The sequence below is a fragment of the Acomys minous genome (genome assembly GCF_964271855.1).
Source record: "Acomys minous genome assembly, chromosome: 12".
NCBI classification, from domain to species: domain Eukaryota; kingdom Metazoa; phylum Chordata; class Mammalia; order Rodentia; family Muridae; genus Acomys; species Acomys minous.
Genome location: NC_140493.1, coordinates 95,617,692 through 95,640,577, shown reverse-complemented (window position 1 = coordinate 95,640,577; position 22,886 = coordinate 95,617,692). Strand labels below are relative to the sequence as shown.

The window sequence follows — 22,886 nt, the reverse complement described above, 5'->3', positions numbered from 1 at the left end:
TCACCTTGTAGAACTGTAAACCGAGTGATCTCTGTAGGATTTTAGAGTGACCAGCACTTCCGGAGTAGGCCACCGGCTTCACTTTATTGAAGGGACACAAGTTGGGATCGTTCAGTCTCCCAACACCAGACTGAGCTAGCATTGGGGAGGGGCGGCGGCGCGTTATAACGACCACTCCAAAGAGCTTTAGGGGACCCTGCTGACATTGTCGCAATGCATTCTCTAGGAGCTCCTCTCCCAGGCAGGCAGGCAGTGAAGGGGAGGGGGGATCCCTAGGCAGGTGAGCATAGAGCCCCCCCCCCCGAAGAGGACGCCTGGGAGCTGGAGTGCGCGGAGAGGGGGGAGGCGATGCTGGGAGGGCGGGACTCCTGGTTCACGTGTGCCGCGAAGCCACCGGGAATGGAAAGAGAAACCCAGAGAACCGGTTCTCCAGCCTTAGCTGTCCAAGCACCTACGTCAAAATCACTGGACTAAGTAAGGCAGGAACTCCCCTAAGGTAGAACTTGGGGGCTGCCCCAGAGCCTTCCGCCCCAACGTTAAACTTACCCTCCCAGAGCGCATAACTCTTAGAGGGGGCACTTAAGAGCTTTCCAACGATTTCCTGCAGGCTGGAGGCGTCAGGGTGGAGCGGGACGGGGGCAGAGGAGCGGCAGGAAAGGGGCCTTACTCTCCAATTCGCCAACCCGGAAAACGAGGCTCTGCAAACCTTCAGGCCAATGTGCTGTCTACCTTACAGTCACTACAGGTCATTAAGCCAATGTTTCCTGGAGAGTAAAGTTGGGTCTCTTATCACCCTCAATTTCTCACCACGGGATCCCAGCGAGACACATATCTCACCATCAACGACACAGAATGGATTCTTAAGAATGGGAGCGTTGGAGATGATTTTTATCCAAGTCCCCACTTCAGAGATGGAAAAACTGAAGCCCGAATGCACTGGGCAGGAGCGGGTCTCGAACCTTTGTCTTTGAGCCCCACCCCCACCCCGACCCCCGGACACGGTTCTCTTCCCGGGTGCTCGGTCCTGACGTCGGCGGCTCCTCTTGTTGCCCGTAGGAAAGTGCCGTGGCCGCGATGGCGGCGGACGTCGAGGGGGAAGTGTATGTGCTGGTGGAGCACCCCTTCGAGTACACCGGCAAGGACGGACGCCGTATAGCCATCCAGCCCAACGAGCGTTACCGACTGCTGCGTCGCAGCACCGAGCACTGGTGGCACGTGCGGCGCGAGCCTGGGGGTCGCCCCTTCTATCTCCCGGCGCAGTACGTGCGCGAGCTGCCCGCGCTCGGCGACCCTGCCCCGGCCCCGCAGCCTTCCGAGCCGCAGCCGCGCCCCGCAGTCCCAGAGCCTCTGGCCTACGACTACCGCTTCGTGAGCACCCCGGTGAGCACCAATGGGTCCCCCGCCGAGCTCCGGAGCCGGGCCAGCTCCCTGTGTGGCCCCGCGAGACAGCGTGCCAAAAGCCAGCGCAACAGCCTGGCACCAGGAGGGCCAGCCTGCCTGTACGTACGGCCCGCAGCTCCGGTGCGACCGGCGCAGTCCCTAGACGACTTGGCGCGAGGCGGCTCCGCGCCCCCTGCCGGCCTCCTCGGCAGCGCGGGACACTTCAAGGCTTCCAGCGTGGCGGGCTCCTGGGTTTGTCCGAGGCCCCTGGTGCGCAGCGACTCGGAGAATGTCTACGAGGCCATCCTGGATGAGCGCTGCCCAACGCGGGAGGAGAGCCCAAAGCTGGTAGGTAGCTGCGAGAGCGAGGGGGCGGGGCGGGAGGTCGAGGGCCCAAGGGCTGTTTTAACCGAGGTCATTGTTTGCCCCTTTATCTCACTTATCCTGGATATTCATGTTTTTGTGCAAAATGCAAATGAGCTTGATTACTGGGTGCTGCCCCAAACCCTGCTGGGAGGTCAACTAACCTACGTCAGGTACATGCGCCGAATAACGTTCCTAAAATGTCACCTGCTCTTGTAAGTGGTGGACTCTCCTCTTCCCCCCAGAAGCTTGGGAGGGGGGGGTCAGATGATCAGGTGGATGTGAAAGTCAGACATCTGCTTCTCTTTGGTGCAGCTTCCAATATTTCGGTTCCTTATAAAACAACAACAGCAATTCTTAATGGGCTTGTTTCGAGTTTAGCTACTGTGCGGTCTCCTCCTTTCGGAATCTGATTGTGTTGGTCTGAGTTACTCCCATCGCCTCGGAATCCTCCTGCTCTGGCTTGTCATCTTAAACTTTGAAACCCTTTAGGGAAGGCCAGCTTTCGGGAAGCGGGGGGCGATGCCCCCAAATGGTTGACATCTGCCACCCGCTGTGGCCTTATCCACAACTCACTTCCTCTCTGAGGCACTGGGTGCCCCGGTGCCCTCTCCCAGAAGGTGCGACCCCATAGGGCAGCTATTTGGCCTTGCCTCTGCAACCAGACTAGCAGAGTTCAGGTTTTGAGGCTACTGAACCCTGAATTTGACTCTGCTGGGTCACCTGCCAGCCTCTGACGAGCTCGGTGTCCTCGTATGTAAACAATACCCAAGGAATAAAGTTGTTGTTAACCTTAAACGCAGTGAGGCGTGGCAAGCCTTTGGCAGGAGCCGGTGCCGGGAGAGCGGCTCGAGTTCGCAGTGAGCCTCAGCGCTCAGGTTTCCGGGGATTATCTCTCCCCCTTGTGGCCATTTTGGAGAACAACACCCTTCGGGTTTAAGTGTCTGCGGCAGATCTAGAGTCATCTTGCTTACCTTGGCGCCTGTGGTGTGGATGACTAACACCCGTCCCCGGCGCCCGTGAGCAGGCTCCCTTTATCTACAGAACTCCCGGGTCTTTCCAGACTGTGGGTCCTAGTAATGTTGGGAATGTCTACTGCCCCCCATGAGCTCCTGGCTGTGGGGAATGGCCCCCCAAGTGCTTGAATGACCCCAGCGTCTGTGGGAGAAGTGAGGAGCCGCAACCCCTTTACTCATGAACCAGGCCTGTGTAAGTCTGTCCAGGGGAGGCTCTGGGACCGATGAGAACGAGAACCCCACCCCCCACCCCCACATGCCAGAAGCTCCTGAGAAATCTCCCCAGCTACCAGGGTCCCTGACGCGACGTTCCTCCGCCCCCAGCAGGTTCCTAGTTGCTAGTGGTTTGGGGGGGGACACCCTTGAAAGTGGACTGGTAATGAATGACACAAGAAGGAACCAGGAAGTCTGCCCAAGATCCAGACGCTGGGCAAAGAGGTGGCTGCTGCCTGGCTCTAGTTAACCCTGTGGCTTCAACAGAGTGCTTGACACCTCTGGTCCTGGTCCTAAGAACAACAGCACATTCTCTGTGGCGGCTTCCCTGACACTCCGCAGCAGGGATGGCCAGTTTGTTCTCCCTTGGGAAGGAAACCCTACCCCTGCCCTTCCCCTTGTCCCAGGCAACAAGGGAAGGCATTTCCTGAAAGGTGAGCCTGGCGGTTTTCCAGAGAGCATAGATGCGCGTGTGTGTGCGCGCACACACACACACACACACACACACGCACACGCACACGCACACACACACACCTACTCACACTCAACTCACTCAAACTCCCCACCCTCACTCATATGGCCTCATAGCCCCTGGGGCATGATCCCCCGAGTCTGTTTGCTTACTCTTTTTTTTTTTTCTCCAGACAGGGTTTCCCAGTGTAGCCTTGGCTGTCCTGGCCTTGCTTGGAAGACCATGCTGGCCTCTAACTCACAGCGATCCGCCTGCCTCTGCCTCCGGAGTGCTGGGATTACAGGCGTGCACCACCACGCCCGGCTGTTTGCTTACTCTTGCTTGTTCGTTGAGCATGAATTGATTAGATGCTAGCCAAGCCCCTCAGTGAGCCTTCAGACCTGGGAATGAGTGTAACACAATCACAGGGCTGGGAGGTAACACTGGGATGGGACACTGATGGGACAATAGGTGCCACTATCATCAATTGTTCGGGCTGTAAAGCAAGGGCGGAGGAGAGGTGTGGACAGGCCATCTGGGGGGGGGGGGGGAGTGTCTTGTAGTTGCGTCTTAGGCCATGGCCTATGCTGGCTGTGGTATATCTACCATCGGACAGGGCTTTGTGAGAATTTGGACTTTTTCCTGCAGCGGCTGTTTGGAAGGCTCTCGGTAGGAAATGGGATGGGTTTGAGGGCGCCTGTGGTCAGGGCTGTAACATACATACGGTGATGACGGGATGGTCATGGAGCCTGGGCCAGGAAAGAGCAGATCAGCTGAGTCCTAGCTTCCCACTGACACTGGCGGGCAGCCAGTAGCACTGTTTACAGAGGTCTTGGAGGAGGCATGGGGTGAAGAAAAATGGGGTGCAGTGCACCTGAATATCGTTGTCAAAAGGAGGGAAAGACAGATTCTGTTCTCCCTCAGTTCAATTCCCTGCAACCCCATGGTGGCTTATAACCATCTATAATGAGATCTGGTGGCGCACGCCTTTAATCCCAGCACTCGGGAGGCAGAGGCAGGCGGATCTCTGTGAGTTCGAGGCCAGCCTGGTCTACAAAGTGAGTCCAGGACAGCCAAGGCTACACAGAGAAACCCTGTCTTGAAAAACCAAAAAAAAAAAAAAAAAAAAAGGAAAAAGGAAAGAAAGAAAGAGTTCAAGAGCAAACAAAGGGACGAGAGAGGAAAACCCTGCAGTCTAAAAGCCATGGTAAGGGTTCAAGTTACACAAAGGCCGCGGACAGCACCTGACATGGCCACCAGGAGGCTGGCCAGTCAAGGGACTGCAGAGGAACAGACGGCTGTGTGAAGGTGTAGGTGCAGACAACAGGCAGCTGGCAACACTTTGCTAGAGAAAGGGGGAAGGGGGTTGAAACGCTGTGGTGAAAGAATCAAAGCAAGCCAATGGATGAAGCCAGAGCCCACAGCAGGGAAGGCTGAGGCAGGAGGATGATTAGACAGGAGCCCTGGAAGAAGGGAGTGGCTGGAAACAGGATCAAAGGTGTGGACCGCGAGGTATTGTAGGGCGAAAGGGCATCCGCCTGTCACGTACCAGCTCAGGCCCGAGGGCAGGCCGTTCAGCAGGGAGAAGAGGGAGCCTGTGCCGTATTTGTCATGTTGTGTTCCCGGCTCATGCAAGTACCACACCTCCTGCACCTAGTATGTGCTGGCCAGGGAGCCGGACTCTGTGGACCCAAGGCATAGTAAGACACAGACTGCAGGGGGCTAGCAGTCTTTCGTCCTCTCATTCAGAGGCCTGCACACACACACACACACACACACACACACACACACACACACACACGCAGGCATGCACACACACACCTCAGTGCCTAGCAGCTCAGAAGGCAGCACGGGATGCCCTTTTACCCTGAACACAAACAGGTTCATAAAGGAAGTGAGTTCAGACCCCTGCCTCCTGATTCCAAACCCCACACTTGCTGCCAATTTTAGTCTCCGCCTTGTTCCTCTGGGCCAAAACAGCAGGAGCCGAAGGCAAGCAAATACACTTTCTTCTAAGCACGGTGCCCAGCTTCTGCCTGCATGGGGGCTTGAGAGGGGGAGAGATTCCATAGCCAGTGCTCCTGACAGGGACAAGGCCACACAGGAGGCCAAGCGACGAAGTCACCTCTGAGGCCGTGTCTGTAATCCCAGCTACTCAGGAGGCTACGGCAGGAGGATTCCATTTTCAAGGGCGCCTTTGGCTACACAGTGAGTTCAAGGCCAGCCTGGGCAGCAGAATGAAACTCTCTCAAAATAATGAGTAAAAAAGAGCTGGGATGTAACAGCCCATGCCTAGAATGTTCTCAGACACTGGTTTAAATCCCCAATACTGCCTTCCCCGCCTGTGGCCTCTGGCCTCCCTAGATAGTAGACTTAGGGGTGTGGTCAAGCGTTGGAGGTAGGAAGGCCTAGGAACAGATGCACGAGGGCCCGCCCCTGCTGCCTGGGCATTGGCCACCTGCAGGACAGGTTACCGGCCTTTGCTGGAACTTATGCAAACAGCTCCGGCCCTGCTCCTGAGCTGGAATACCGCCTGGACTGAAGGGAGCACCCCCCTGAGCCCCGAGTTCTTCCACCTCAGCGGTCAGGAACTGTGAGTGATTCCCCCCTCGGTACTGAGAGTCCTAGGGGAGAAAGGGAGGAGCCAGTTTTCTCACTCATCTCTCTCCGGGATTCCCACCTGACCCCTCCCTGTCCTATACACTTCCTGGGACGAAAGTCTCCGGGACCGACCGACACACAGCCAGCCATGTGTTCGGAAAAAGCTATGGATGATGGGTGGAAGCTGAGAGCGGAGCTCAAGTTAAGGAGATCCGATGAGACAGCCCCCACCCCCACCCTACCCCCCAACCCCCAACCCCCGCACCCCTGCACCCCCCGCTCCTAACCCCTACCACCGACCTCCCAACACCTCTCCGAATGAATCCCTAGCTTGGGCAACTGCTCCCGGGAGGCTCAGCTGGTTTCTTCATACCTGCTCCCATCTTTTCTACACTGCTCACCCAGCTCAAATAGGGTCAGCAGGTCTTCCCATGCCCCCCCCCTACACACACACCCCTAGCCTTATTTACCTCACCTACCTGGTCTCCTACTCACTGCCCTCACCCCTGCAAGCTGGGTGGTCACCTTGTGTCCTTTAGATCCCAGGGGACTGAGTTCCTGCTCACTCTTGGGCTCTGGTTTCCTTAATCCAGCCTTAAAGCCGGATCTCAGGACCAGCCCACTCCTGCCTCTTCCAGCTGAACCCTGCACTCCTTTCTTTTTTTTTTTTTCCCCCTTGCCCTCTGTACAGGAGTAGGAGGGAACAGGCCTCAGTGCCGAGTGTCATGGATGTGTGGCCAGTGCTGGTCTCCAGGCACAGGGAGGCCTGTGCTGACAGTAGCTGGTGGTCTGGAATGTGCTCTGGGCTCCATGCCAGAAGAGAGTGCTCTGGGCAGCTGAGCAAGGGCAAACGGTGGCCATTGGCCATTGGTTGATGTTGGAGGGAGCCAGAACACCAAGGCTTGTGGCTCTGGGGGGGGGGGGGCGGTCCTAAGAACGCTTGGTTAAATTGGGGAAGCTCTGATTCTAAATTGAGGAAGAACCGTGGTATTGAGGGGATTCCCGGATCTCCCCCAGCTCTTCTGCAGGCTCCTGGGGTGGGGATGGCGGGGTGGGGTTAGGGGTGGGGGTTCCTGTATCCTTTGCCCCTGACTGAAGGTCTCCTGTGAGGCTACAGGTCTCTGCCTGAACCTAGGAAGTAGAGGGACAGCTGGGGCTGCCTCTGGACCACCCCTCCCCACCCCCCTAACCCGCACCCCCACCCCCACCCCCACCCCCACCCCCACCCCCAGCCTCCCTCTTCTGCAGGCAGGAGCATTGCCCAGCCTGTTTGAATGTGTGAATTCTATATCCACCCCTATAAAATGGTTTGACCTCCTTTTTTTGTTTTGTTTTGTTTTGTTTGAGATACGGTTTCTCTGTGTATCCCTGGCTGTCGTGGACTCTCTATGTACACCAGGCTGGCCTCGAACTCACAGAGATCTACCTGCCTCTGCCTCCCGAGTTCTGAGTTCTGGGATTAAAGGCGTGCGCCACTGGGTTGACCCCCTTTTAAATGTTGGGATAGCAGGTAAACTGTAGTCTAGTTCTGCTAGCTTTGGGGTCCTCTCATGCCTCTGTTCCCCAGGCTCCCTTGTTGGGGGTTTGCCCCCAAGGCAGTTCATTTGGCTGGTGGGGGAAGGCAAGCTGCTGGGGTTCTCACTCACTCAGTCAGAAATGGCAGGTACTGCACCAGGAAGGCTATGGAAGTAAGGCCCCAGCTTGCAGGTGGCCTGTTCTCCAGGAGGCAAGTCAGGCCCACAAGTGTAACATTCGGAGATGTGTGTCCCCAGGGTGCCACAAGTGACACTTTGAAAGCTGCCTCTCTCCAGGGGTGGAGTTAGCAGGAAACATCTCAGAGTGCTTCCTAGAAGAAGAGAGCACCGTCACAGACAGTCCTGAGGGATTCTGTAATTCTGTCCTTGAAACCGTCCAGACCACGGCAACTCTCTGCCATCGTTATTAGCAGTCGGTCTATTCCAATACTGTTACTAGTTATTTGGTTAATTTTGGCTATTTGACATTTTTTTAAAAGATTTATTTATTGTGTATGCAGCGCTCTGCCTGCGTATACACCTGTGGGCCAGAAGATGGCATCAGATCTCATTATAGATGGTTGTGAGCCACCATGTGGTTGCTGGGAATTGAACTCAGGACCTCTGGAAGAGCCAGTCAGTGCTCTTAACCTCTGAGCCACCTCTCCAGCCTGACACTTTTTATTAGGGAAGGAGTCATTGTCCCCTAGATTTGTAAAATTTCCACTTCAGAAATTTAGTATGAGCTGGGTTTGGTGGCACACACCTGTTAACGCCAGCATTTGGAAATCAGAAGAAGCCAGCTGGGATAATTTATCGAGAACTCATCTCAAAAACAAAGACAAACCCAGGCCAGTTGCCGTCTTTTAACGGGATCATTCACTGTGCTCGTGTTGGGTCTAACAGCGGATTCCCTCTGCCGGGTTTTATTCCCTGTAGACTTTATTGGCGTGCTTTGCATTTCTCGGCTGGCCTTGGGTCTTTCTCCCCGCCCCCCTTTTCCCCGCCCCCCTTTTCCCCGCCCCCCCCCCCGCCCCCGTGGTCAGGTTGTAATTGGCTTCCCTTTTCTTCTCTCATATTTTCCATTCCGTTGCTGCCTTCTGCCTCCGTCCTTGCATCCCTAATCGAAGGAGAACTCGCGTCGTGTTTGATACACATTGACGGTCAGCCTCGGTCCCTGTCTGCGCAGGAAAAGCTCTTTCTTGTGTGATTTTTTTTTCCTTTCCTTTCACTTGGGGGTTAGCTCTCTCGACTTAGTGCACCCCGTTCATCAGTCCCCCCCTTTCTAGTCTTTATTCTCATCATTTTGTGTTTGTGCTACAAGACGGGAGAGAATTTCTTCTGCTTGAACTTGAACCCACAAATCTGAATTTGGTGGTGGATATCTTTCCCTTGCGTGAGTACCATGCTATATTTTAAGTCCTTTTTAAAACTCCTCCCTTCCTCTGGGTTCTCATCTTTAGTTCAAGTTGTAATTGTATTGGCCAGCCCTTCCTTCTCTGTCTTGAATTTTTTTTAATGGAAATACATGTGTGTGATTGTTTAAAATAATATTTTCATATTTAGTTCACATAGTAAAGCTTTCATGGGCATCTCTCCCTGCTTCCTTGCCACGTCACCACCTCTCCTGGTTTCATTATACAAACACAAACTAGTATAAACAAGAATTGGGTAACTTCATTTTCTGTGTCCCCTACATGAAGGAGGCTATAGCCCCGAGTACGGTGTCATGTCTCACGTTTATTTTTCACCTTTAAAATTGTATTATTTTATGTGTACTGGTGGTGTTTTACCTGAATGTATGTCTGTGCACTAGCATACAGTGGCCAGAAGAGGGCATTGTATCTCTTGGAGTTGGAGTTGCAGATGGTTGTGAGTCACCATGTGGATGCTAGAAATTGAACCCAGGTCTTCTGGAAGAGCAGCCAGTGCTCTTAACAGCTGAGCCATTGCTCTAGTCCATATATATATATTTTTTTTTAATATTTGTTTATTATGTATAGTGTTCTGCCTGCATGTACACCTGCACACCAGAAGAGGGCACCAGATCTCATTATAGATTGTTGTGAGCCACCACATGGTTGCTGGAAATTGAACTCAGGACCTTTGGAAAAGCAGCCAGTGCTCTTAACTTCTGAGCCATCTCTCCAGCCCAAGCCCCTATATTTTTAATTGGCATAGCAGTCACACACATTTGTGGCACACAGGGTGAGATTCCACACGTGTATAAAAAGGATAATGATTAGAGTAATCATATTGGCCATCACAGACATTAATTTGTGCTGGGAACATTTGAGATCCTCTACAAGCTATTTTTAGATGTATAATTGCTTGCTGTCAAGCAGCTGCCCTTCAGAGCTCTAGAACACTGAAAGTCGCTCTTCGGTCCACTGACACTCCCCCCCCCCTCCTTAGACCCACTAACTATTCTGTCTCTGTCACTCCCTCTTACACACCCTTCCCAAGCTCTGGTAACCAGTATTTTCTGTTCTGTTTCTTCAAACAACTCTTCCGTTCCCACCTTTAAGTGAGAACACACACTGTTTGTTGTCCCAAGCCTGATTTATTTCACTTAACGTAATGTCCTCCAGTTACTTTCGCTTTATGGTGGCTGCATAGTATTCCGTTGTGTGTGTGTGTGTGTGTGTGTGTGTGTGTGTGTGTGTGTGCATGTGTGTGTGTTTTATTTATCCGTTGATGAACAACTAGATGGTTCTGTGTGTTGGTTCTTGTGAACAGAGAGCTGCAATGGTCATGGTAGTGCAGGTGTCCCCTTAACATACTGACTTGAATTCCTTTGGCTGTGTCCCCATGGTGAGGTGGCTGCAGCACATGAGGTTCTATTTATAGCTTTTTGAAGGAACCCTCCCACTGATTTGCATACTGACCGCACTAATTTACATCTCACCCTTGCTACAGGGGAATTCCACTTTCTCCCCCTAGATTTTAAAATGTATTGTGTATGTGTGCGTGTGTGCCTGTGTTAGTTTATGTGCACCGAGAGTGCATGCAGGTGCCCGCAGAGGCCAGAAGAGGGCGCCCGAGTCCCTAGAACTGGAGTTTCAGGCAGTTGTGAGCTCCTCAGTGTGGGTGATGGGAACCAAACCTGGGTCCTTTGCAGGAGCAACACAGCTTTTCACTGCTGAGCCATCTCTCCAGCAACTAATTACATTTAGTTTTATAATTTTTCTATTCAACTTTTTTTTTCAGTGCTAGAGATCAAATCCTATCTCTCACACACACACACATTTTACATATATATATATATATATATATATATATATATATATTATGTATTATAATATATATATAATGTGTGTGTATGACAGTATTATGTGCTTGTATCTGCTAAACTCTGGAGACTGAGGCAGGGGATCATTTGACCCCAGGAATCTGAGACTAGTCTGAACAGTCCAATAAAAGTTGGGCAGCACTCAGGAAGGCAGAGGCAGGCGGATCTCTGTGAGTCTGAGGCCACAAAACAAAAGACCTTGTCTCAATTTAAAAAGAAAAAAAGAAAGTTTTCCTTAATCGCATTTATGTAAGTCCAGCAGGTTGGCACCCACTTGCCGTCTTTGGCACTTGGGAGTCTGAGGGAAGAGGACTGAAAATTGCAGAGTAACTTTGGCGACTTATCAAGACCTTGTCTCAAAATAAGAAATAAAAAGAGCCAAAATGTAGCTAAACAGTAGGGGCCCTGCTTAGCCTCCAAGAAGGCTTGGGTACAAGACCAAGTGCCACAAAAAAAATAAAATATCACGTGTATTGCCATTTATTTTTTGGCTTTTAAATTCTGACCCTTTATTACAGACTTGGTTAAACTGTTACAAATGTACTAAGATTTTATGCATACTCACTCAGTCGTGTGTCACCTCCTATGAGGACACATCCTGAGAGATGCTCTATCATGTGAGTCTGTTGTCTCCTAGGGGCCCTAGGGTGTACCCGAACAAGCCCAGATGGCAAACAGGTTGGTCACTCGGCATGACTTTCTGATGTCATGAAGAGGCGTGGTAACTGGATGTTTGAGGCCACTGGCCAACGCTGTAAAGTTGCCTGCCTTACGTACAAGAGGGAACTGCAATTACGGTGCGTGCGTGTCAGGCTCTGTATACCGAATGCTCTATGTAGTGCACATGTTATAGCTTTACAAACCTGCCGATGCCATAATCTGTTTACCCCAGCATCACCAGAGGCTGTGACTAATGGTCTGGGCTGGTCCTTACCAGTGGTGCCAGTGGTGCTTGGGGAATCAGAGTGTGTCAGCTTTTTTTTTTTTAAGATTTATTTATTCATTATTATGTATACAGTGCTCTGCCTACATGTACATGGATAGGCCAGAAGAGGGCATCAGATCATGTTATAGATGGTTGTGAGCCACCATGTGGTTGCTGGGAATTGAACTCAGGACCTCTGGAAGAGAGCAGGGAGTGCTCTTAACCACTGAGCCATCTCTCCGGCCCAAGTGTGTCAGCTTTTTAATGGGGCGGGGGAGGGAGGGAGAAAGAAGAGAAAAGGAAATTAATTTCAGTTCCATAAACATCTTACCTCAGTCTCCTGCATGCTAAGTGCTAGGACTATAGGAATGACCCACCATGCCTGGCTCCTCTCAGAAATCTTTAGTCCTGGTGCTGTCAAGATGGCTCAGCAGTTTAAAGCACTGGCTGCTCTTACAGGAAGGAGACTCAGGGTCAGTCCCCCCCCCCCCACACACACACACACGTGGATAACAGCAGTACCTTCCTGGGGGAGCTGATGCCCTCGTCTGGCCTCGGTGGGCACTGGCATGCATGTAGTCTACATGCTGGGTGTGTGCCAGCTGCAGGGTCACACACAGGCACATAAAATAAAAATAAATAAATATATATTTAAAAACTTTTAATCCGGGGCTGGGTGGTGGTGGCGCACGCCTTTAATCCCAGCACTCGGGAGGCAGAGGCAGGCGGATCGCTGTGAGTTCGAAGCCAGCCTGGTCTACAAAGTGACTCCAGGACAACCAAGGCTAACACAGAAAGACCCTGTCTCGAAAAATAAAAATTTTTTTTTAAATTTTAATTAAAAAAGAAAAAGAAGAATAAACTAGCCAGCACCAAGAGTTTAAGGCCAACTTGGCCTACAATGTGAGTCTCAGGCCGCCTGGTCTATATAGCTAGTCCCGATCCTTAAGTGAATAAATAATTAAATGCAAACAAACGAAAGGGTTGCAGAAATGGGACCGAGGATTGAATGAGTGACTAAACTCAGAGCCTCGCACACAGGAAGTACTCCACCACTGAGCTACGCCCTCGCCCGCCCTCCTTAGTTTTTCCTTTTTTATTCTTTTGCATGTGCGTGTAGAGTTGTGTCCTCATGTATGTGGATGTACATGTGTGTGCAGGCAAGTGGAAACCAGAGGCTAATGTCACATACCTTCCTCAATCGCCCTCTGCCTGTGGATCCAAGTGGGCTCTCGGCTCGCTGTTTCTTGGTCAGAGCTGAGGACTCACAGGTGGGCCGCCACACCCACCCAGCTGTCACCTGGGGTGCACTCCTGTGGCCTCACAATTGCGTGGCACACACTCTCTTTACCTGCTGAGTTCTCCCTCACCCCCTGCTTTCTGTTTTAAGACAGACCTGGTTGAGATTATAGCTCAGTGGGAGAGCACTTGCCTAGCATGCCAATTACTCGGGCTCAAGCCCATAGGTACAAAAGCAAGAGAGAAAGCTGGCGGTGCGGCCCAGGGGGTACGAGGCTTGCTAAGTGTGCCAGAGGCCCTGGGTTTCTTCTTCAAGACCATGTAAGCCAAACATGGCGATACAGGCACAATCCTAGCATTTGGAAGGGACTCTCTCTCTCTCTCTCTCTCTCTCTCTCTCTCTCTCTCTCTCTCTCTGTTTCTGTCTCTCTGCCTCTCTGTTTCTTTCTCTCTCTGTCTCTCTTGCGGGCTCTCGCTCACACACGCGTGCACACACACACCAGAGAAACCTAACTTTATAGCCAGTGGGAGATCAAAAAAAGAGGTGTGGATGGAAGTTGGAGGTGAGGCCTCCATAGCCACTGGAGGCTTTAAAAATTCCATCTAGGGCCCGGCGGTGGTGGCGCACGCCTTTAATCCCAGCACTCGGGAGGCAGAGGCAGGCGGATCAATGTGAGTTCGAGGCCAGCCTGGTCTACAAAGGGAGTCTAGGACAAGCAGGCCTACAGAGAGAGACCCTATGGGGAAAAAATTCAGTCTAGGGAAGCTGGCTTGCACAGGAGGCCCATGCACCCTGCATCTCAATGACGGAGAAGTCTGAGGGGTGTGTGGGTAGAAGGCAGTCCGTGGCCACACTTTCCTACCTCTGCAGCTTGGCTCAAAACCACAGGCTTCACAGACCAGCCCAGAAGTTCCGTGACGGACTCTGGAGGCATTCCTTCTAGTCTGTGCCAGCGAGGAGCCACACCCAGATCTTGCCCATCCAGCAGGAGCAGGCCCAGCAGGCAGCTCCCTGGGGTCATGCAGAGGCTGGGCAGAGTCCGGTGCTCAGGGCGCCCAATCCGAAACCCAGAATCAGAAAAGCAGAAACACACCCAGCTTTCTCTCCAGGGCCCTGTGGGCGTGGGAAATCAGCGGCCAGCTGGGCTTTCACAGAAAGCTTGAGGGTGAGGAAGAGGACAAAGCCCCATCAGCTGGGTCCTAAGAACCCCACCCAGCGCTCAGAGAGACGCTGAAACAGAGCATCCAAGCCCCCACACCTCGGGATGTCTGTTCATTTTGTGTTTATCAAGATAGTTCAGCCCTAAATCCACTGTGTTCGGGATTCTGTTGAGGTAGGGCACCTGGGCAGGTGGGCGCTGCACACTCACTCCAGGTGAAGTCTACAGGGCAAGCCCCTGTTCTGCTCCGAGATCGGCCCTGTACAGTAGTATGTCCCCCTCAGCCAGGCTGGATGGGTACAGAGGCTCAGTCTCTGGCTTATAGGTGTAGGAAGGACTCACTGTGAAACAACAGTGAAACAAAAACCACAGTTGGGGGCTGGAGAGATGGCTCAGTGGTTAAGGGCACTGACTGCTCTTCCAGGGGTCCTGAGTTCAATTCCCAGCAACCACATGGTGACTCACAACCATCTATAATGTAATCTGATGCCTTCTTCTGACCTGCAGGTATGCATGCAGGCAGAGCACTGTATACATAATAATAAAAAACTTAAAAAAAAAAAACCACAGTTGGGTCCCTCCTGTCCTGCTGTCCCTCCACGCACTCTGGGTGGCAAAAAAACTGGCAGGTTTAGTGAAGTGGATGGAGGCAGGTCCCTGGCGCTCGCGCTCTCTCTCTCTCTCTCTCTCTCTCTCTCTCTCTCTCTTTCTCTCTCTCTCTTTTCCTCCCTCCCTCTGGTCTCTCTTTCCCTTTTTGTTTCTCCTCAGAGACAGATTCTCACTAAATAGCCAAGAGGCTACAACAGGCAAATTCCAGGCTACCTTCCTTCCCTTTTCCAGTCCCCGCCGCCTTCGCCTTCGGTCTCCTGAGGGGCTGGAATTACAGACATGCGCCATTCCTCTCAGCCCAGAGGGCAGGATTTTCCTCTTGTGCTGCCTCCTTCCTAGGAGGGTTTGGAAGATGAGGCCTGGAGAGGGAGAGGGGGTGATGGGCAACTGACACGTGCCAGCACTGCCCCATCCTGCTGTCCAACACCCAGCACGGTGTGCTTGTGGGCACCAGCTGTGGTCCTCACCTCAGCTTGCTGGGCGTGGGGAAGCCCCTCTAGCCTGAGAGCTGGTCTGTGTGCACCAAGAGTAGTACTGGTGCCTGGGCAGTGTGCAGCGGTGGTGCACTCCTTTAATCCCAGCACTTGGGAGGCAGAAGGAGGTGGATCTCTGTGAGTTCGAGGCCAGCTTGGTCTACAAAGGGAGTCCAGGATAGCCAAGGCTACACAGAGAAACCCTGTACCAAAAAAAAAAAAAAAAAAAAGCAGTACTGCCTTCCTGGGAGCTGACTGTGGACCACGTGCCCTGGAGAGTGGGCTTCCGATGGAGTGCTGACGTGGGTGCTGAAAAGGCAAAGGGCCATAGAGCCTTGTTCTTCCTCTGTCCTCACCAAGGTTTCGGTTCTGTGCCTCGTCTCTATGGGATTTCTGGAATGGGAGAACAGGCGGGGGCCAGAGCCCACGCTGGAAGCAAATTGGAAACTCATGGAAGCTGGGCCCGCCTGGGGAGGGGCAGAACGGACAAGATAGTCCCCAGGGACCTGAAGGAGCAGCCATAGCTGTTCAAGCAGGCCACGCTGGGTCCAGTGTGTGTGTGTGTGTGTGTGTGTGTGTGTGTGTGTGTGTGTGTGTGTGTCAGGAGTTGGAGTGTCCACCTGCGTGAGAGGGGCGGGAGAGAGGGGAAGTCAGAAGAAAGGAACCGGTTGGTGTCCACCCTTTCTCTTAGTCCTAAGTGGAGGCAGGCAGGTCCGCCCTTACAGGGATGGGTGTGTGTGGCCACCCGGGCGGAAGAGGGCAAGTGTGGCTGGGTGACCAAATCTGGAGGAGACAGAGCCAGGTGGTCAAGTGGGGAAAACAGTGGTGTGGTCAACTGTCCCTTCTGTCCGCTTGGCTGGCGGAGTCTAGACACCAGCTTCCCCAATAGGGCAATGTGTCCAAACCTCTTCCTCATCTGAAACTCCTCCTTCCCCGGCCTTCCTCTTTCCCTTCACACCCTCTTGGGCCTTGGGGGAGTTCACAGCCACTCACTGTCTTGTGTCTGCCGCAGGAGCTGCCCAGTATCCTAGGCTAACCCAGGTTGCCGCCTTCTCATTACTTCCTTCCCTGTCTGAGGCTCCCATAATTTACGTGTGAGCGATTTGGTACAGGCTGCTCCGAGCTGCATCTGGGATTTAGATCTCTGTCACCAGAGCGCCAAGCCCAGGGGGACAGCCAGTGGAGTCCAGGAAACACACGAAGAACACCCCAACCTGCGCCACCACCCCCACCCCCAATCAGGCAACTTTGTCTCAGGCACTTCCGCAGCCCTGACAGGAAATCAGCTGCAGTCGCGGCCTCCCGCCATCTCGAGGCAACTTCTTGTTTCCCAGTTGCCCTGTGCCAGCCCTGTGTTGTGGTCCTGGGCTCCACCCCTTCCCTAACCCTTCCCAGGCTCCATCCCAGCAACTCAGAGGGGCCCGGGATGGTGGACATCATTGCCAAACTGGCCAGGAGGCAGAGCCGGGCCCTGCGGGCACAGGTAAGGATAGGAGGGCTCAGGGCAGGCTCAGCCTCTGATGGGTGGCCTTCAGCTCTGGGTTCAGCCTGCACCTCATTGTAGAGGCGACGGAACATGTCGGGTGGTCGAGGCATCTTTCCTCTCAGAGGCGTTTCCTGTCCAAGGGTGCCCAGAGAGATCTGAAATCCGCAGCTTGGGGCAAGAGAGACAGGGCTTTCACCACTGTGGGCAAGGGGCGCGCCACGATAAGGAAGTAAAGAGGGGGATCTCTGTGGTGAGAAGAAAGGTCTGTCTTGGCTCAGTCCTCTAACCTGAGGTGGGGAGGCCTCTTCCTCTTCCCCAAGCAGTCCCTGCATCCAGAGGACACAACTTAGGCTTGCAGCTGCATGAGGATCTCCAAAAAAAAAAAATGTTTTTAATCTACCCTCCCCTCCACCCCAAGGCACAGCAAAGGGCCTATGTGGCTCCCGGGAGCTATGAGAGCGAGGAGGAACTCTGCTAGCAGAGGAAAGCCCCTCTGGCCTGTCACTGAGCTTGGGACTGGGGAGTCTATGGAGACGTCCAGAGTTTGAGGGGCCAGCAAGTACTACAGCTACAGCTCCTTGGCTGCAGCCTTCAAACCGCTTCAAAGGAGTGGGTTCTGCCTCCTGGCCTCTGTGAGGGTCCCCGTCTTCGACCACAAGCAGTTGGTGTCTCTAGGGACAGCAGTCTGTCTCCCTACAGCTTCCTGCCCCTACAACATGATTCTGCATCGTCTCTTCTTGGGATAGCCCTGTCGCTCTAGGGACCTAAACTTCTCTCTCCTCAATACGCCTCCCCCTCGCCCCCTTGATAGTGTGTTCTGTGTTGGTGATCCCTGTCAGCTCCAGTCAAGCATAAGATCCCTGCTCCAAAGAGCCCGGCCAGCAGCACCACAGCATCTCCCAACCACCCATGGACCTTTCCAACTCTCCCCACCCCCACCCCAGGCCTGGAATACGCAAGGCCAGGGGCCTGGTGCATCCAGCTGTGGGGTAGGAGGCATGTCTGCCCTCTCTGCTCCCTGATGTTAGGGTTTCTAGCGTGTCTCAGCGACTCTCCTGGGCTCTGTGGCTCAAGGCTTCGTGCCCAGCAAACCCTTTCTCACGTCCTGTTCTGTGTGTGTGTCTCTATTTGTTTCCAGCGTCTGCCACAGGATTGACTTGCATATTAAAGCAGTGTTTGGGATGGGTCTGCATCGTTTCTGATGGGGACCAGTGGCACATCATTCTTCATCGTACTCACAAGAGACACATGCCAGGGACTAGGGTGATAACTCAGTGGGTATAAGCGCTCGCTGTGTGATCCGTGAGGCCCAGAGTTGGGGATCCCTGGTACCCATGTACAAGCCAGGTGGGCGTGGTATTCTAGCTGTAATCCCAGTGCTTGGGAGGCAGAGGCAGGGACTCTCTAGAGCAAGCCGGCCAGCTGGACTAGTCAGACCAGTGAGCTCTTTAAGCGAGAGACTCCGCCTCAGTACATAAGGTGGTGTTTAATCGAGGATACCCACCATCAACCACAGGTCATACATGTGCATGCACATATCTGTGCGCCCACATTCGTGTCTGCACACACGCTACATACACATGGAGAGAAAGACAGAAGGATGGATGGCCAGGTAGGTAGGCAGCTACTCAACCCCCAAGGCAGGATGCCACTGGACCCTAACAAAGTGATCTCTCTCTCTAGCGAGGCTGGGACTGAAGGCTCTCCAAGGAGCAAAGTCAGAGTGGGCAGAAAAGGAGGGAAGGGAAGTCAGGCCAAGGGGGCAGCCTGAGGAAAGGCGGTGAAGTGGTTAGGTGTCTCCTTCTAGAGAGGTAGAGGAGCAGCCTGGTGTAGCCAAAATACAGGATGACACCTGCGGTTTGGGGTCAGGGAGAAAGGAGAAGTGGACGGGAGATGCTGCCTCCACCACAGGAGCCTGGGGGGGGGGGTTAAAGGAGAGGAGTTGGCCGACCCAACTCACCTGCATCCCGGGGACGAGCCAACTTGTCACAACTGTAACCTCCCAAGACTCACCATGCCTTTAAAGCATCAAGTTACATTTGGTCCCCAGCACCTGACTCAGTCCCTGCCCCAGAGCACAGCGGAGGCCTCTTTCCAGGATGAGTGAAGGTGTGTGTGTGGGGGGGAGGGGGTAAGATTTACTTATTGTTCTGTGTGTGAGTACAGACACTCATGTGTGTACATGTACCACGTGTGTGCCTGGTACCCAGGGAGGACAGAAGAGGGCGTCATTTCCCCCGGAGCTGGAGTTAAAGGGACGTGAAGCCATCGTGTAGGAGTTGGTAACTGAACCCAGGTCCTCTGCAGGAGGAGCAGCAAATGTAACCACTGGTCCATCTCTTCCGTCCCAATTGAGGGATTTTTCTGTGTCTTCCTTCCTAAAACACAAGTGTCTTAGGCTACAGAGGAGGAATAGTTGTGATGATTTTATTTATTTTATTGTGTGTGAGAGTTTATATGTGGAGGACAAAAAACAGCCTGTGCAAGCAGCTCTTTCCATCACCATGTGGGTCCCAGGGACCAAACTCAGGGCAGCATGCTTGGTAGGAAGTGTGCATGCGAGCGTGTGTGTGTGTGTGTGTGTGTGTGTGTGTGTGTGTGTGTGTGTTTTTAAAATTACTGTTACAAAAATTGGAAGCTTCAAAAAAATTTTAAAGGAAGCTAGGGATGGTGGCGCACACATTTGTATCGCTGTGAGTTCGAGGCCAGCCTGGTCTACAAAACAAATCTAGGACAGCCAAGGCTATGCAGAGAAATCCTGTCTTGAAAAAAAATTTTTTTTTTGTTTTTAAAGGAGAAAGACCTGGGGCAGGGGCTCAATGGGCAAATACTTGTTTGTCTTTTGTACTTGAAACCTAGGATTCAATTCCTCACCACCACCACGAACACCAACACCAAAAAAACACCTAAACCCCATAATCACATTGCCCAGGTGGATCCTTTGTCAGCATTTTGTTTGATTTTGATCTTTTTGAGACAGGGTCTCATGTACCCTAACCTGGCTTCAAACTCCATGTGTGGAGACAGATAACCTTGAACTTGCGAAGATCTGCCTCTCTGAGTGACAGACATGTAGTACCAAGTGCTCAGAATCAAATCCAGGGTTCCCTACATGCTAGGGGAGCTCCCCCCCTACCCACCGTTATTAGCTTTTTGAGGGATACTGTTTGCTGGGAGCATCATGTATTCTTAGGAAACTGCCAGTCTCCGTGCATTTCTGCTACCTTGGGTTTGATAGTGTGTGGGGTGTGTCCTTCTAGTGGGGGCGTCTGTCTTTCTAGGGGCTGGCATTGCTGGGCTGTGTGTGGCGGGAACTCTGGAGGGATCTGGGGGAGAGGTATGCCACCTGACACTCTCTGGAACTGGGAGTCTGCCTGGGGGAGCCAGGTGGCGCTGGACACAGACCAAGCTGCAAGAGAGCAGAATCAACTTCTGGGCCTGCAGAAGTTTCAGCAGAGATGGGTGGGGACCCTGTGACTGCCATGTAACTAGAGCGTAAAGGTCAAGGCCAGGGCCAAGGATTGGCAGGAAGTAGAGTCCAAGCCCAGGCTTGTGATGGAAGGCCTCAGCCCGGCTGAGACTTTGCCCCTCCACCAGCCTGGGAGGCTTCTCTTCTGTGACTAACCAGACTGAAACCCCAGGTGCCGCACTCCTTTGTGGGGAAAGGGGCCTCTCGTTCGCTTTGACCCTTCATCCTCCAATCTATCCGGGTGTTTTCTCTCTCTCTCCTCCCCTCAAAGGACAGGTCCCAAGCTGCTGGTGTGTTCCTGCCAAAGTCTCACCTTAACCCCCGAGTGCAGACTCTCCCGAGTGCAGACTCCCCCGAGTGCAGACTTCCGAGCCGAGTTGGTTAACAAACTGACCCTTCCCGTCTGTGCCCCACACTGCTTCACACAGCGCTTTGAAAAGTTTCCTTATTTCTACCACAGTTTCTGGGATGGCCAAAGCACGTTTCCACCCAGAGAAACCGAGTCAGAGAGGTACCCGGGCTTGCTGAAAGTTGCCCGGGGTTGCAAATGTCTACGGCCGTTGGGTTTGCCCCAAAAGTCTTCTCCTTCGGCTCCAGCAGGTGGATGACCCCCCGGAGCCCGTGTATGCCAACATAGAGCGCCAACCTCCAGCCACATCTCCACGCTCTGCTGCAGCTCCTCCTCGCCTCAGCCCAGTGTGGGAGACACACACAGACACGGGCACTGGACGCCCCTATTACTACAACCCCGACACGGGCGTGACCACCTGGGATTCACCCTTTGAGGCATCTGAAGGCGCCATCAGCCCAGCCACCTCCCGGGCCTCTGTGGGCAGCGGGGAAAGCCTGGAGACGGAGTGGGGCCAGTACTGGGATGAGGAGAGCCGGAGGGTGTTCTTCTACAACCCCTTGACCGGTGAGACGGCCTGGGAGGACGAGACGGAGACCGAGGAGCTGGAGGACGAGCCCCAGGAACAGCTAGAGATGCAACCCAGCCTGAGCCCTAGAAGCCCCAGGCAGCAAAGGGTGAGGGGTGGGGCCACCTTCCCCCAAGGGCCTCTGATCCCACCTCCTGCCTCTCAGGGACCAGAGGATATGGGGTGGGACGATGTCCAACTGGGCTGGGAGTGGGGGGGATGGGAAGAGCATTTCTGAACACTAGCGAGTAATAGGTGGGTCTGGTAGAAAGTAAGGGAGGCAGGAGGCGGAGTCACTCTGACTCCATCTTTTGGTCCCCACAGCCTCCGACTCCTGAAACAGACTACCCCGAGGTACTAGCCAGTTACCCAGAAGAAGATTATCCTCTGGGCTCCTTCAGTGATCCTGAGCCTGCTTCTCCCTTGGCTGCACCCCCTGGCTGGTCCTGTCACATTACCCCAGACAAGCAGATGCTGTACACCAGCCAGTTCACTCAAGAGCAGGTAAGGAAGGACATTACTAGCAGACAGGCCTAGACAGCCTTGGTGTCACTGCCTCCTCCCGGGACTTCCTCACGGGCACCTCCCCTCAAGACACAGCAGACCGCGCCCACCCCACCCCACCCCCACACACACACACCCCCATGCCATTCGGCACTCAATCCAGTGCTCCAGCCCTTAGTACCATCCTGGACTCTGGGCTGAGGGCCCTGACCATCCCTGTGTCCGCAGTGGATAAGGTTGGAGGACCAGCACGGGAAGCCATATTTCTACAAGCCAGAAGACTCCTCTGTTCAGTGGGAGCTGCCCCAGGTAACGGAGAGAGCTGAGGAGAGTCAGGGGTGTGTGTGTGGGGGGGAATGGTCCGGTGACAGTGTGTCTCTCCCACCCCACCCCCACCCCTACAGGTCCCAATCCCTGCCGCTCAAAATGTCCGCAAATCCAGCCAGGATAGCGACACCCCGGCCCCAGCTAGCCCTCCAGAGGAGAAGGTGAGCGGGCCATGGAGTCTGGTGTCAGGGATAGGCGGACTGTAATCCTCCCTTTTCTGTAAGCCCCAGAGTAGTGGGCGCATGGAAACCCTGGAGGCATCTCCCTCCTCCTGTGCTTGCTTCCATAGGGACATCACCACCACCCGCTCCCAGCAGCTGGGCAGGTGACAAGGCTTAGTGAACGTCAGGCCTAGCCTGTGGGGGGGACTTCCAGCTGAGGGGACACCAGCTTCTGTCCCTCGCTGTTTGTCCCCCCGCCCCCCATGACTATTTCCTCTTCCTGTCATTCCCTTAGGTCAAGACCCTGGACAAGGCAGGAGTGCTCCATCGCACCAAGACAGTGGACAAGGGAAAAAGACTTCGGTGAGGCCCTGTCCAGACCCCAACTGTGCCAGGGTGGGGCCTCGATGACTAAGTCCCCCAACTGCTACCCTCCCATGTGCCACACTGTTACTAATTGTTATGTATAAAAATTAAAGGTTAAGGAGGAGGATGGAATACAAGGTACCAGGCAGATATTATGTTATACAGAGTTTATTAGATGAGCATGGGGGAGAGAAGGAAAAGGGGGGGAAGGGGTACCCGAGAGAGAGAGAGAGAGAGAGAGAGAGAGAGAGAGAGAGAGAGAGAGCCACACGTGGTGGGTCTGTTCTTTTATATGGCCCTGAGCAGGGCCACGCCCCCATGACAGGTAAGCAGTGACATCACAGGTAGGGAAACTGCACCAGAATCCTAACACTAATCCTGCTAGCGACTTCCATAGGAGGTCCTGTGAGGAAATGGAGG

General features: G+C 53.6%; 1 protein-coding gene and 2 long non-coding RNA genes across 14 annotated transcripts in view; 1 reads left to right on the top strand and 2 right to left on the bottom strand.

Moving 5' to 3' along the window:
- Positions 1–22,886, top strand: part of ARHGAP27 (Rho GTPase activating protein 27) — a gene marked incomplete at its 3' end in the record, with an annotated part of 31,402 nt that overhangs the window by 1,468 nt on the left and 7,048 nt on the right. Inside the window, exons 3-9 of one of the 9 annotated variants that reach the window (XM_084749990.1) lie at positions 608–745; positions 1,057–1,728; positions 20,789–21,217; positions 21,433–21,612; positions 21,841–21,921; positions 22,017–22,100; positions 22,396–22,463. In XM_084749990.1, coding sequence (XP_084606116.1) covers positions 1,075–1,728; positions 20,789–21,217; positions 21,433–21,612; positions 21,841–21,921; positions 22,017–22,100; positions 22,396–22,463 — 1,496 coding nt within the window. In that variant the 5' untranslated portion in view covers positions 608–745; positions 1,057–1,074. Of the gene's footprint in view, positions 1–448; positions 1,963–16,542; positions 16,720–20,788; positions 21,218–21,432; positions 21,613–21,840; positions 21,922–22,016; positions 22,101–22,395; positions 22,464–22,886 lie in introns of those variants that run through there. The other 8 variants (XM_084749992.1, XM_084749991.1, XM_084749988.1 and 5 more) reach the window with 8 other exon arrangements.
- On the bottom strand, positions 66–629 carry LOC311579437. The gene is made up of 2 exons (XR_014773155.1): positions 547–629; positions 66–451 (listed from the first exon to the last, which is right to left on the bottom strand). It is a non-coding gene; the product is annotated as an uncharacterized lncRNA (long non-coding RNA).
- Positions 1,648–6,691, bottom strand: LOC311579436. Of its 4 annotated transcripts, none has more exons than XR_014773151.1 (5): positions 6,504–6,691; positions 4,144–5,105; positions 3,597–3,824; positions 1,951–2,076; positions 1,648–1,736 (listed from the first exon to the last, which is right to left on the bottom strand). It is a non-coding gene; the product is annotated as an uncharacterized lncRNA (long non-coding RNA). The 4 variants fall into 4 exon arrangements; XR_014773152.1 differs by having other exon boundaries at positions 4,148–5,105; XR_014773153.1 differs by lacking the exon at positions 3,597–3,824 and having other exon boundaries at positions 4,973–5,105; positions 6,504–6,682.